At 41.7% G+C, this 15532-nt stretch overlaps 1 protein-coding gene across 1 annotated transcript; it reads right to left on the reverse strand.

Moving 5' to 3' along the window:
• Positions 1-619: 619 nt before the first annotated feature.
• On the reverse strand, positions 620-13926 carry usp8 (ubiquitin specific peptidase 8). Its single transcript, XM_078243545.1, has 19 exons — positions 13844-13926; positions 12920-13084; positions 12631-12775; positions 12419-12504; positions 12173-12305; positions 11783-11837; positions 11463-11634; positions 11096-11258; positions 10843-10984; positions 9879-10165; positions 9285-9782; positions 6501-6575; positions 6083-6381; positions 5681-5902; positions 5372-5582; positions 3994-4230; positions 3082-3224; positions 2726-2858; positions 620-2160 (listed from the first exon to the last, which is right to left on the reverse strand). Exons 2-19 carry the CDS (start codon positions 13021-13023, stop codon positions 2002-2004), a joined length of 3264 nt encoding a protein of 1087 aa, XP_078099671.1. The 5' UTR covers positions 13024-13084; positions 13844-13926; the 3' UTR covers positions 620-2001.
• Between the last annotated feature and the right edge of the window lie 1606 nt (positions 13927-15532).

Below are 15532 nucleotides of genomic sequence, written 5' to 3' on the forward strand. Positions count from 1 at the left end.
GCATTGTGGACAAAGAATTTAGTTTTGATCTTGTCCACAATTTCTGTCTTTTATATAATGTTCATGTAAATGGGCCCTCTCCTTCTCTAGAACCACACAGGTCATCTTCACATGGGTCACTACACAGCTCTGTGCCACAACGCCCTGACTCAGACCTGGCACTGTTTTGACGACTCGGCGATCCGAGAGGTACCGGACAGCCTTGTGCAATCTCCAAATGCCTACGTGCTGCTCTACAGCCGTAAGCGCTTTCAAAAGCCAAAGATCCACGGACTCTGAGGCCTCCAACCAGCCGGCCAGGGGGCTGAGTTTCTTCTTCCTTTCTGTTGTTGTTCGATAAGTCCAATGCTATCGGTGAAGTACTCTTTAAAAAAATGCATTTAAATCTGTGGCCTTGCATCAGTCAGACATCACTGATGCTTGTTTTTGTGCTGACTTCACCATAACTGCTCTCCAAATAAATGTAAAGCTCCAGCATTGACTTGTGTGCCCTTATTACAGTCTGTAACTGTTTGTGTGTAATGTTTATACATCATATAGTCTTATATCCTCAAGAATGAAATGACTACGGGCAGGGTTTCATTCAGCTGATCCTGAAACAGTCATTCAGACACAAACACTAATTTGAAGCAGTTTTAATAAATATGAGTTGTTTGTGGTTAATATAATCATTATATCTGAAACAAATTGTGAAATAAAATCAACATGTAGAAAGAAAACAGATTATGACCTCATGCTAGGCAATAAAACTTTACTCAGGAAATCAAATCCTGTCACCTCAGATCTCTGGTCCATTCAGAAGAAAAAAAACATCAGTATACTTTGTGCTTGCTCTGGTCAGTCGGTCGGTCAGGCAGGCAGGCAGCAAATGTTGACGCTCTAGTGTCAGTGAATAAGGTCAATTTCTTATGTTTTCATATTCTCCCAGGTATTCTCCTCAGTACTGAATACAGAAATAAAACGAAAAGCAATGAAAGGATGCCAAGTTATCACAGTCATTTTTCCTCTAAATAGTTGTGGTGTTTGAATATAATAATGTAAAGCGTTAAGTATGTTTAACCGAGAATACATTTTAAACAAAGTGTGTAGGTGCAGGTAGGTTTTTCTGTCACTGCCTGGACCGAGCAAGACATACAAGCTCAGCATCAGCATCATTTTAAAGCATTCTGAGGCGAGTATTAATGTCTGCTATTAAACAATGTGTTCTGCATAAACAACTTAAATGGATTGCATATTGTGTAAGTGCAACAATGTGGCTAATATGAACAAGCAACAGTCACAATTCCCTCCTCTCTTCGCAAAGAATGCAAAAGTCAATACCCACTCTCTTCCATCTCCTTGAAGATCACGTTAGAACATCAGAAGGCTATAGAGTTAAACCCCTACAACACACAGTTTGTCTTTATGAATATGTTGATACTACAGTATAATGGCTGCTACTAAAAATCATAATTTGGTCACTTAACACATTAACACCTTGCCCTCCAGTATTTACATTGTTGAATGTGCAACATCAGCATTGGCAAGTATGTACAACTGGTAACCCTGGTGTAGACACAGAACAAAAAAGCTGATCAGTTCTGCGATACGGCAATCCCCACTGACTGCAACAGAAATGAGAGTGAAGAGCATCTGAACCAGCTGTCAGCCCTACGACACCACCATTAAGAAGTCAGAGTAAAAGGAGCATCTGTTTAGTCACTAGATGATCAGTAATATGAACAGACAGCATGTTTAAACAGGTATAGGGTCCTCTAGTAGCTGAAGCATTGCACAGTGTTCCTGCCCCTTCCTCCGATCTGCGACAGACAGGATTCTCATCGCAACTCGCTTGAGTGCGTCCTCGCGTGCACGTACACGACTAGTTAACCCGCAACTACGTGCACCAGGTCCCCTCAGAGCTGTGATTTTAAAAAGAAGAAGAAAAAAAACAAAACACCGTCTAGGTTTGAGCGTGCGCTGCTCTGGCGTAGTGTTCCCTCTCCGTGTCCTACGGCTCCGTCACAGGTTGGAGTAAAACAGGATGTAGGCTGCCGAGGACTTGACGGAGGAGGTGGAGATCTCCGTCACCTCGTGATCATCAAACTTGTACCAGCGCTGTTTGGGGGCGTTCTTACAGTAGGCTGTGTAATGGCCGCCATCTAAACCCCCGTAGTGGTTCTGGTAGCGGAAAAGAAGGTTAATATGAACATTATTATTTTCAATTCTTACTTGTGAAATATCTGCAGTTTTGCATGTGTGCTTCCCAAACCTTTTCTCATCTTAGCCTGCCAGTAGAAACGTGTTTTGCTACAAACTCCTTTCTTCTGAAGAAAACCCCGTTATTGTGTATTATGTAAGGTTATCTTACCGTCAACCTGTCTTGCTGTAAAGTAGCCGAACACATTGGTGTGTTTATGGTCCAAAGGCTGCCTGACTAGTAGAACTAATCTGTTTTTGGCTTATTTTCCAACTATTTATGGAGTCTGCCAACCAAAGGACTGACCGCTTTATGGAAGGTCTACAAGACATAACTACATAGCAATAGTAATATACTGCTATGTACTGTACTCTGTACTATTGAGTGCATCTCTTATCCTTCTTCTAATGTTTGTATTCTTGAGTATATTTCTTGTTTTTATATTTTGTTTCACAGCCTACGGTTTCTTAACCTCGCCTGTAACATATTTTCCATTATTTTCTCTTAAATATACTTCAAAACAGAATTAATATCACTTCTACTTACAGAAACTCCAAACAGGCTGTATCTCTTCAGGCTCTGTTTGGGTCCAATGACATACTGGGCCAGGTCCAGAGTGTCTAGAGAGAAGTCTACAGACGTCTGCAGCTTCTGCTTCCATCTACCCTCGTAGGAGAATCTGTGGAAATGATGCCCATTAAAGAAAAAGTGTGTCAGATGTGGAGGCAGTGAGAAAAATGCCAAAAATATAAAATCTAATCTTATCCTATTCCCCAAACAGTGAAAGTGTGTATTTAGCTTTACTAAAGAACAACAGCGAGAAGTTCTTTGCTCATCAGTAGGCAGTGTCAAAGCATTTGGTCTTCGTCTGTATCATTTTTAATTCTAACATCACAACAGACCGTTTTAAGTGCACCAGGAGAATGGGCGGGACCTTCCAGATCTCCAGTTTCTTGGTGGAATCTCTGTGGGCTTTGCAGTGTCTGCAGAACACCTTGTTGTTGTCCGTCAGCTTCTCTTCCTTGGAGAACAGCCTCAGACAATCCTGCCAAGAAGCATGGAACACATTGGTCAAGTATAAAAACGGTTACAGATCCTAAAGCTTATATTTTTGTTGTGGCTTTTTTTTTTTTTTAATACATAGAAACTCAAGATGTAGTGAGATTATGTGTTTGTCAAGAGAAAGAAACTCCGAAACTAGGGCTGGGCGACGGAGAAAATCAGATATTACGATATTCTTGACCAAATACCTCGATATCAATATTGCGGCGATATTCTAGGGTTGACAATTGGTTCTCTAACAAAATATCTTAGATTAGATTAGATTTTAGATAAATAATCATCAGTAATGTGGACACAGTGTCTAAGTGGGGAAAAGGCAAATAATAGAACAGCTAGAACAGTCTGTTCAGTTCAGAAAAGTACATCACTTTACTGTAATGCAGCCTTTAAAACCAGTAAAAGACAACACTTATGTCATAGCACGATATTATGATATCCAAAATCTAAGACGATATCTAGTCCCATATCACAATATCAATATAATATCGATATGTTGCCCAGCCCTATCCGGAACTCAACAGTCCAGCCTTAACAGATGAGAATAGTGTGTAAATGTTCACTTTAATGTGAACTCTGCAGTTCCCACACTAAACTTTTTTGTAAACTGTTTCTCACTGCCCTCAACAATGATCCTAAGTACTATAAAGGAAAACATGGTCTTTCTGACTAGTGTAAAGCTTATCTCAAACTGTAAAAAGCGGGAAAAAACTCCTGACACACGCTTTGATGCACATGTTTAATGTCTGACCGACCTGCAGGGAGCACTTGCTGGTGGAGGCCAGAGGCAGCGAAAGGTACATAAAGGTCTCAAATGTCCGGGACTTGCGATGGCAGGTCAGACACTGCACAGTGGACTTGAACTGGCCCTGGAACAGTGCTACGATGATGGACTCGTTCAGCAGCTTGTGTTTGCTCCAGGCCAAGTCGGCTGCCGTCTGATCATCCAGATGGTCGTTTTCCTCCTCCTTGTACCGCTTCCTGTTGTCCGCCTGACACCATAGAGCGGAAAAAAACAACATGTTGGTACACAGAAACGACTGCCACTTTAGGTGTTAGCAAAACCTGCCTTCTTGACTCATAACAGATGCAAAATATACTGGTCATAATTACAATACTACAGTACTACTGAAAACACAACTCAGTGACAACTGTAGACTGAATGTAAGCGATACACTTTGTTTTCAACACCTATCTTATCTCTTTCAGCTTCATTAGCATGCAGTTCAGCCAGATCCCTCTCATTATGATAGGTAGGAAGATATGTGAGGCAGATTAACACTTGCTAATTAATATCTCATTAATTAGATTGATGATTAGGCTGATTGATCAATTAGCCAGGAGACTGGGACAGGGCCAGCCTGATGGCACACGGGTCTGAACATCACACAAAAGGGATGTGATGAGATGGAGAGTGTTTCATGAGAAATGCACATCATCAGCTGTTACAACCTAATTGACACCTCGTCCTTAACATTTGAAATAGCTTGACAAGGTAAAATGGGGTGAATGTATTACTTTAACTCAACACCAGGTGGAGACAGACAATATCTCAAAGCCGCCTGTTCTTTTAAGAAGCATCTCTGACAGCTTGAGGCCTTCACTACGAAACATAGTCAGGTTTTGAGGAGTCTAAAAAACTTTTAACTAATTAACCTAGTCATTTCCCCTATTCAGATGCACATGAAGCCAGTAAAATCAGTGGATACTGTAATGCAATGAGCATATCTTGGGTCTACATGCACAGAGGTTCCAGACAGATGCAGACACGCCACACTCACACTGCTGCAGGAGGACCAAGGACACACAGCTCTTTACTTACTCTCTAATTTGCCATCAAAATGAAACCAGGTGAAAAAAAAAAAAAAAACAGAAAGAAGGAAAATGATAAAAGACTATGTTTCAATTGTTAACAGGCAAATGTGAAACAACTTACAGGGGTAGTAGAAGACAAGCCATAGAAAGCCATGGTTAAAATGAATAAATTACTTATTTATTCGCTCAATATTTAATTCAGGGTGAGCACATTTAGTCGTGAGTGTTAATCCTAGCAGATATCAAAAGCTTTTTTAAGACTTTAATTATGCCATACTTTAATTTCTAAATCTCGCATGAAACAAGTGTGCGTGCTACCTTGTTGAGGTCCTCGTGGAGCCCATCCATGAGGAACAGCAGCAGCTCCTGGGAGTCTTGCTGGTCATAGCCAGCAAACTGGTCATTGATCTTGCCTATGGTGATCTTGAAGTCCCGCGGGCTGATGCACTTGTACAGACCGGCCCACAGGGCCTTCATGATCACACCAAACTCCTCCGCCACCTCCCCTTTATGACCAAGGATGTTTTGCCTGGCAGAGGAAAAGAGCAGAGACAGAGATGTTAAGTATGTGCCTCATACATGATTGATTCCTTATGGTAATCAACTCCACGTATCTGGGCCCCTGACCTGTTGATGTCCTCCAGGTAGAAATTGTTGTTGAAGTACTCAGCCATGCCAGGAGTGTTACACAGACACTGCAAGATGGAGTTCATGTAGCATGTGTTGCCCATGTTACGAAGACCAGTCAGGGATGGACCATTACCTCCAAACGTAGGATTCAGGTTGCGAATTTTGGCAGCTGACGGCCGCACAATCTCGACTTTGGAATAGACTTTAGCACTGGAAGGTCTGCAGGGCAGAGGAGCAGAATTAGAGAATACCAGAGTAGTTCCTGCAGAAATAAGACTAAAGGAAACACAATGTGTAATATATCCAAAGCGATACAGTGCAGCTAGATAATGTAATAGACACTAGATGCATTGTCCAATTATCACAGTCGCTAGGACATAAAACCTCTGTGTGCCTTACTTGGTCTCCCTGTTGATGGTAGGTATAACAGCAGCAGTGGTCGGAGCGCTGGCCTTCTTCTGGGCCTCCTCCCTCAGGTCCTGGCTGATATCAGGGGAGGAGTAGGAGCGTTTCAGTTTAGACTGTTCCCGCTCTTGTTCACAGTTGGTGTCTGGCTCAGCTGGTCGTGGTGTTTTCTGTTTAACCGTTGGTGGCGTGGAGGGTGGAGTCTGGGGAACAGTGACCTCAGGAGGGTACAGGTGGACACGGTTGGTTGGGGAATGGTAGTACCGGTAGGTCCCCGTCACCGTGTCAAGGAACTGGCCAAAAAAGAAAATAGAACATTAGGTTGAAAGGAACAACCAGGGGCATAAGGAAATACTTATTTTTCAATGAAAATATGCCTTTTTTTTAACTTTCAGATTTAAACATCTCGTACCTTCATCCAACCGTCTGGAAGGCCAGGTACACTCCTACCCATCTCCTCACTCCTTGCTCTGGTCAGGGGCTCCCTCTGTGGGAAAAACACACACACAGCAACTTCACTTAGAAGTTCTTCACAGAAATAATTATGAGTGACAGTTTCATGGTGAGGATAAAAGGAATGATGGGTATTTCTGAAGCCCAACATCCCAGACACATCTGGCATTGTTCAAGCATAAAACAGTTTGACGTCCTTGTTTTTGTGAAGCCGAAAATATGCTCTTTAAATCTTTTTAAAACAAAACAAATACTAACTTGTGTCTCCAGTTTTCTTCTAAACAGACTTAAATTGCATATGTAGTTGATGCATTTGCAATCTGTCATATACTCCACTCAGACTGACAGTAACCCAGGTTAAACACACGTCAGTGATCAATCTGAATGGAAAGAGCTGGACAGTATGAGCTAGAGCATGAGTGTGAAAGAGCAAACATACAGAGAAAATGAAAGTGAAACTTTTTTTTTGGTACTTCTGTGACGCAATTCTTCTGGGTAACTATATAGTTTAAAATAGCGCTGTCAAACGATAAATTTTTTAATCGCTGAATTTCTATAGTTAAATCGCGATTAATCGCATATTTTAATCACATGATTAAAATTCTATTATTTTGCATTTCAGAACAGTTTTTAAGTACATATTAACAATCGAACGCAATATTTGCCAGTGTATCTTGATTGGGAATCAAATGAATGCAAAGAAAGTTACTTTATAAACTTGATTTTAAGATTTGTAATTATTTATTTACTGTAAACAAAAAGAAAAATGTGTGAATCTGTCATTATTGCACAATTCCTCCAAGTACCTAACTAAAAAACAAAAAATCCCTATCCTTACTAGAGTCAATATAGTGTTTAGTAACTCCTAAATAATGTTGATTACTCACTGACGTCCAGTGATCACCGGTTAATGAGACAGCGTTTGCAGCACTTTGCAGCAGCTCCAGTTGGGCTGCTTTCTCCGTGTCGTACAGGCTGTGTATCCGTGAAAACTACCGTCCCCCTCGACGGCAACGAGACAGGTCAACCGTAGTACGTCTTGAAGACCCGAGTCCTCTACGATGCTGACAGGTCTGCAGTTAGTTGCCACCCGTTTCGCAAGAGCTGCAGTAATTTTTTGGGATTTGGTTTCACCCACAGGTCGGCAAGTAGCACTCTCCAAAATAGAGCATCGCGATTAACGCGTTAACGCTGACAGCCCTAGTTTAAAAGAAGTGTGTGGAGTCACAGTCACAGATACCGAGCAGCCCTCTGAGTCAAATTTAGATTAAATATGCACGCACTAGATGATCAGATTGATGGGCTCGGTGTTTATAAAGTGTATGGACATGTGGATTTGTGGTCTCATTGTCTAAAGAGAACGGCAAAGGATTTCACAGTTTCTTTTTAGCCACAGATGTAACACACAGGGCTTTAAAAGGCAGTGACACACCAACCCGATAATCGGTCGTCGGACAGTCTGGCGAGGTCAGTGACTCAAGTCTGTTCGGTGTGCTCCGTGCCGTCGTCCGTCCGAGGAGCTGTCAGCCTTCATTTTGGCCAACCTGACATGTTGTGTCGGAGGGCGGGCAGTCGGACTCCATGACCAATCTGGTTGGTGGAGTGCTAACCCGGAAGTGACGAGTGGGATGAGCGTGACTAAGCCTCTCAAAATCTGACGAAAATCTTTTAAAGGTCCTATGACATGCTGCTTTTTGGATGCTTTTATATAGGCCTTAGTGGTCCCCTAATACTGTATCTGAAGTATCTTTCCTCAAAATTCAGCCTAGGTGCAGAATTACAGCCACTAGAGCCAGTCCCACAATGAGCTTTCCTTAGGATGTGTCATTTCTGTGTCTGTAGCTTTAAGTGCTATTGAGGAGGGGCAAGGTGGAAGGTGGGGGTGTGGCCTTGACCAACTTCCACTTTGCTCTTTTGAAAGCCATGATGTCTCTCTCTTTCTCATGGGCGGGCCAAATTCTCTGGGCGGGCAGAGCAGAGAAAGGGGAGGTAACCTTCCTCCTTATGACCTCATAAGGAGGAGATTCCAGATCGGCCCATCTCAGCTTTCATTTTCTCAAAGGCAGAGCAGGATACCCAGGGCTCGGTTTACACCTATCGCCATTTCTAGCCACTGGAGGACCATAGGCAGGCTGGGGGAACTCACATTAATGTTAAAACACCTCATAGTGAAATTTTCATGCCATGGGACCTTTAAACTGACCTTTGTCGATCTGAAATGAAGACAGATTCAGCAACTGCATGGCCTATTTCTCGCTTAAAATGTTTTCAGAAACTAATAGTTTCAGTGAACTATTTTAGTAAAATATGAGATTGTATTCTGAACAGTTTGGCTTTAAATTTCCGGAGAAACCAGACCCACGTGACACGTTCGTCCAATCAGCTGCCGGTTTTCATTTTTTGGGCGACAATACAGATTGGCGCCACCTGCTGTTATGGAGACGTATTACACACTCAGGTCGGCGTCGCTTCGGTGTGTTCTGAGGCACTTTTTGGACCACGGGGAGCCGACTGATCAGTCCGACTGCCTTTTCTGCAATGGTCGGCCGTCGGGTTAGTGTGTCAGGTGCTTAAGGGACTTGAGGTCTGATCCCTTTGGTTCACTTTTCTGCTTGCATTGGATGCTTGTGTTGTAACTGGCAAAAGCAAAAACGTTAAACCTGACTATAACATTCATTTTGTGCTTGCAGTTTCCCACGGACACAGGAGTGAAATGAGACATCTGAAAGAAAAAAGGACCTACCTTAATTTCACTAACAAGATGGTTGGGAGCAGGCAAGTCCAGAGACATACTCTTCGAAGGAGTGTCAGAGCTCTGCTCCTTTCCCCTCCTCTCTTTCTCGTCCCGCAGCTTGTTCTTTTTATCTCCCTCTTCTTCTGCCTTCTGTCTTTCCAGTTTCTTTTTCTCCTGAAGTCCATTATCCTCCTCTTCCTTCTTCCTCTTCTCACTTTGTTCCCTTTCTAGCCTTTCCTTCTGTTCCTTCTCCCGTCTCTCTTCCTCTACACGACGCTCCTGGTTGCGTTTCTCCTGCTCTTGCCTCGCCTTCTCCATCCCTGCCACCACCTCGGAGTGTATCTGGCTTTGTTCTTCTTTAGACAGAGAAGTGTTGGGGATGAGGGGCGGTTTGACTGAGCGGTCAGGGACAAATGGGCCGTTCTGCGTGGAGTCCTTCGCTGACCCGTTGTGGCTGGGCTTAGGCTCGTCCGACACCCAGACAGAAGGTTTCTTGGTACGGTCAAACTATGACAGGTGAACAGGAGGATAAAACAAAACGAGTGATATACAGACACACTTAAGTCCTTAATGTTTTGTACTCTCCCAGAATATGTAGTATACCTGTGGGAAGGCTTTGGCTGTTGCAGGTGACTGGCTGGATGCACCTACCACAGGGCCCTTCTTACTAAGGTCTTGCTCAGAAATTGTAGAGCCTGTGACGCTGGAATTGACAGCGTCTGGCAGCCTGTCAATCACCATGGAAGTTTTAGATGTGGGGGGTTCTGCTGGTGCAACCCCGTTCACCAGCACAGGAGCGGAGGGTTCATGGGGCCTGGGTGTAACCTCAGGCTCTGGTAGAGGTGGGGTCGGAGGCTTTGGTTCCTCCAGGGATGGGTAGCTAAAGTTCACTGTTCAAAACATCAAAGAAAGTTAATCAATTTAAGAGAGAATGATATTATTAGAAATATTAGACTAAAGAGTCCAGCAACACTTAATGAGCAATACAGGATTAATATAAAATATAAAAAAAACTCACTGTACTTAACACAAGCCTTCACACTGCTACTGGTAAAGAATGCAGGTTGTGAGCTGGAATAACTGGTCGTGATGTGCAATATAGTTATTGTAGGAACATGTGTTGTTTAAGAGCCATTTCACTTGGGCCATTACAATGTGATTTGGAAACTAGTGCGTGTATTTATAAGGTTTTGACAAAAAACAGAGACCTAACAGTAAGAAACCACTAAAAGATGGCAACAGTTGTGATTAGTTGATTGTTGATGTATTTTAGGGTGCATGAAGGACAACATCCAGAAAACACAAGCATAATCTGGGATGCAAAGCTCAAGAATAGATTTTTTTTGGTGAATATGAATATATATGAGTCTAAAGTATGACATTTTGATAAAATCTGAGACAGAATTAGGCCCACTTTATTTGACCAATTTATTAATTTGCTTTTATAATTTTTTTTTAAACAAATAACATCAGCTGCATTAACACAACCCCTGCCAACAAATTAAACTACATAGCCTGATTAATGCAAAAAGCCCAAACTGTAACATGCGGTGCTGGTATTACTCACACTGAGGGAGGCAGCTGATGATATTCTGTCTAGGGGGGCGGGCTTTAGCGTTGGTTGTGTACATGGGGTAAAACAACAGCCAGTTCTCGTAGCCTCCCTCCAGCACCAGCGGCTCACTACGCAGGATGGTGATGCTGTCCCACTGTGGAGTGTGCAAACACATCATTGTACCTCACAGGAAAGTTCTGCTGTTGTTATTCACACTCATAAGCACATGCACAAATGCCAACCACCACACGCCTCACACAGTTACCTTATAGAGGGCATCTTTGAGGCTCTGCAAGGTTGTGCCCAGTGTAAGGTCAGTGACAGAACTAAACCAGTCGAGCAGGACTATATAATCCACAAACCCCCGCCGCCTCCAAAGATCTTTCGACACCTCGGGCAGCTTCGCCTCAATCTGATTCACAGTGATACTAAACACATAGAGAGGTTTAGGAATTAAGACTTTGTTTGACAGTAAATGACATGAACAGAGGAAACTGAAAAACAAGTTAACAAAAGGAAATAAAATCATAGATTCATTCATATTTATCACTCCAAAACCAGATTATAAATTACACATTCAGCGTCAGATCAAACAACAGGTATGAAGCCTGAGGTCCAATCCCCTTTCTCACCCCGGGCTAATTGCCTCCTCTGGCACGCTGACACAGGTCTGGCCTGGGACCTGAATGCGAGACTCCTCAAAGTCCCTGTGGCTGCGGGCATCCATCACAATCATTGTAATCGCCTGGTCCTTCATCATGTGGAAAAGCGTCTCAGCTGAGATCCCACCAGCTGACACCGCAGCTATCAGGTCAAGTCATTAAATCAACACAAGACAAAAAAACACTTGATGGGTTTAAGACTAAACATAATAGCAGCAAAAGTCTCCGTTTATAGAATGATTTTCACCTCAGAAATACTTCACAGACTTCTTTTGTGTTATTCTGCTTACCTTTTGAGGTTGCTTTCTTCAATTCATTCTTCAGTTCATTCTGTTCTCCTTTTACCTGACATACAGACAAAACATTCATCTTGTCAAAAACGTGAATATTGAATTACTGATTCCATTCGGCTTTATTTCTTCTTACATTAAAAATCTCCAAACAATAAAAAAAAAAAAAAAACATACCATTACTTAAAACATATATTCATTCATATATTTGCTAATGAAGCTAGTAGTGTTGCTGTTATTACTGCTATGATGTGAACCGTTGATAAAACTGTTTACCTTTAGTGAGTGTAGACACAAATACAACCAAACCATGGTTATTTACATGTATTATAATGTACATTATATTTCTCTTTGGAATCAAGTGTCTGCCTTAAGACAGTGCATCTCCACCTTTTTGCTGTCCTTCTTGTTTGCCGATGACACTTTTGGATGACCATCTTTTTCTATTATTTCCTCCTTTCTTTTCTTCTCCTCTTTTCTCTCCATCTCCTCAAGTTTTTTTCGAACCTCAACTTCCTCATACCTGTTTAAAATAAAAGATTCGCTAAGTTGAATAGAAAAAATATTCCAATGTTATATCTTGCAGCTGATGCATTAATAAGGCGTGTACAGTCTAAGACAAGCAAAGCCTCTAACCTGAGTTTAAGACTTTCAGAGAGCTTCTCGGCTTCTTCAATGGCTTTCTTAAAGCTGTTTTGCCCAAGCATGGTCATGTAGTACTCCTTTATACATTGAAATAGAGAAGAGTTATACACAGAAATAACTAACTTCAATTCTTGATACATTACAACAAGTCTTTACATGAAAATGCACAGAAATAAAGTTGATTTTACAATTATTAACTATACCGGTTGCTGCTTGAAGTCTGGTCTTTTCTTGATGATGTCATATACTGTTAAATACTTCATGTACAACACATAGGCTTTCTCCTCATCTCTGTCCAGACGACACTCCTCTGCCGCCTTGAAGACTTTGCAGGCACTCTGAACATAGCTAAAACACAGCAAATAAAAAACACGTTTTCATCACTATGATTGCAATGTCCCCTCACTTAGAAACAGTTCCTGTGTGCTATGAGTGTGTTCTACTGTACTGGGTTACTGGGTTGATACCAGTAAACATAAAACCTAAAGTTACCTTCTGGTACTTGTCTTGTCCGGCTTAATGTCAGCCTTTTTATTGAGTTCACCCAGTGAGGTGGACAGATATAGCTCTTTGGCCCCGGTGGAAACTGCAGGCATCTTCGCGGGTGTGTTCAGTCAGAGCTCACAGGTCAGTGCTGTACACAAGCTCTGAACATATCTGGAAACACGTTTGTGAGAGCAAAATAAAGTAAACACAAAACATTCAACTAGTCGTGTTGCAAATCTATTTTTGAAAAGCGTTAGCTAAGATATAAGTTACTATTAGCTTCCAATACAAATTGAGTTCCTCACTTGCCATTAGCTGCCATGCAGCATTTAAACATGGCCACAATTAGACAACGTTAAGCCAAACATATATGGCATGACGATGAAAAGTTACATATAGCTAACCTAGCTAGGATGTTGCTCTCAATGTTATCGCATTAGCAACATTAGTTAGCCTGTGGTTGTTAGTTAGCAGAACATTGACGACGACGACAACAACAACAACAACAACAACAACAACAACAGTTTTCTGGCTAACGTAGCTAACGTTAAGCCGCGACCATATTTCTTGACTGGATGCCTGTTGGGCAGCTAACGGACAACTAAACATACGTTATTCAACATATAACATTGGCCAACCACATATTTAATATAAACGTCATTTATCTAGCTAGCTAACTAATTAAATGTTAACTACGCGTTGTTACCTTCGGAGTTAGCCAGCTAACGTTTGCTACGTTAGTTAGCAAGCTACGTTCTGAGCTCACGCAGTTAGGCGTCACGTTAGCTACCCTAGGTTATTTAACTAACTACAGAACAGGTAGTCACGGCTACAATAACATTCAGCAGTAAAGGGATACCCTCTAGTAATAATGACGACACATGTTTAGTGGACGATTGTTTGGCAAGATACTGTTAATTTAAAAATTACCTCTTTCTGATCCGTTGCTTACACTTTAGCTACTCTTTTGACAGCTGATTCCTGGTTCCTTGTTGCGCATTCTCTTCTTCATCTTCTCTGACGTTTTGCGGCAGCTGGTATCCTTATTTTGCATCACTGCCACCTTCTGGAGATCATGTTCTGCTTCACTGGCCATTTTCTCTTGTCCTGTCCATCCTGTCCCACCTTCTTAGTATTCCAAACTCTCAAATCTCCAAAAATCCTTTTATTCGTGTGTAATAGACCTGCTTTTTTATAGCTCAGTATACATACCCTGTGCCATTTATGTTTTGTATATGCTATCACACATTGAATGTTTCAGATTCTTTACATTGTTTACAAACCCAGTCAGAGGTGTTTCTGCAATGTGTAGTGTTCAAATGACTGTGTCCTATTGTTATTTATGTTATATCTTTGCACTGCCCTGCACTCTTGCACTACTTGTAGGCCTACTACAATATACAGTGTGTTGCCGATCTGTTACCTGTATATAATATGTTTATGTTTGCTTCCTTTTGCTGCTTGTCTATCTTTGTATCTTCCTGGAAATTTGTTCCCTGAACAGTAATGAAGTATAGTAATGTGACCACTAGAAACGTACCTAGTTTTATACAGTCTATGAGCCTGACCGACACTGGACTGAAGATAAGATGAAGTAGACTCCAGTCCCCCCAAAGGAATCTTTGAGGCTCTAACTTTCTGTTTCCTCCCCTTCTTCTACACCAGTTACTCATACATATTACCAATCCCAAGTGCGTCATTGAGTAATACCAGCTGGACTGTTGCTGTTCTGACCGTGGCTAATGATGACATTTGGCCTATTTGTGGAGTGGGCCAAAAGAAAAATTTAAACACATTAACCATCACACATCAGCTCAGAGTTTAGAGTAATTATGTCAACCTTTTTTTTTTTTAATGATCACATGTAGAACAGTTGCATACAGTGGTTAAACAGCAGTCTTATGAAGTGATATATAATGGGGTTGTCTTTGTCAAAGCAAATACACAAGCATTTATGGGCTTCATTCACAGACAGTCTCATTATTAGCTAGTGTGTCTTTTCTGCTCCTATCATGTCAAACTGAGTGGCCAAATCCTCTTTCTATCAACTGTTACTAACTTTTGGTTTGAAATTTCAAGCCCATGTTTTTTGTGATAGGCTGATGCCATGTTGATATTTTCAGCTTATTTGAATAAAAGCAACAGAATAGGATCCATCAGGAAGCACTTTGGCTTTGATGTCATGTAAATTACACAATTATGGTTAAACCTGCTTTCATCAGGCTGACTCAGACGTAAAGGCACACAAGGAGCACAATAGTCACAGTGTGCTCTGCTCCATATCACAAAACACTTATTTCTGTGTATTGTACCCATAGACTTTAAAACTGTACCACACACACACACACACACACACACACACACACACACACACACACACACACACACACACACACACACACTTACCATTACTCTAGTCATTGCCTGCCACTAGGCTTCCTGCCTTCAGTCAAAAGTCTGTGTAGCAGTTATTGCTCAGATTCAAAGAACTTGTGGTTTAAGCTCAACTGGGTTTAAGAAGATTTGCATGAATAAACTTCAAACTCATGTTCTGTGGAAAACAAACTGTCCATATTTTCTCCTTTATGGCAAACGTGGACTAACTCACAGTTTGGACAC

Source organism: Sander vitreus, chromosome 1 (assembly GCF_031162955.1).
Source record: "Sander vitreus isolate 19-12246 chromosome 1, sanVit1, whole genome shotgun sequence".
Taxonomy (NCBI): Eukaryota; Metazoa; Chordata; class Actinopteri; order Perciformes; family Percidae; genus Sander; species Sander vitreus.

Bases quoted from the DNA above. Each gene is read 5' to 3' on its own strand.
- usp8 (XM_078243545.1), bottom strand. From the start codon at position 13,023: ATGCCTGCAGTTTCCACCGGGGCCAAAGAGCTATATCTGTCCACCTCA. The intron at 11,635-11,782 runs GTAAGCAGAATA...TTGACCTGATAG, and splicing joins GAAGAAAGCAACCTCAAAAG to CTGCGGTGTCAGCTGGTGGG. The intron at 10,166-10,842 runs GTGAGTAATACC...TGTTTTGAACAG, and splicing joins CATCAGCTGCCTCCCTCAGT to TGAACTTTAGCTACCCATCC.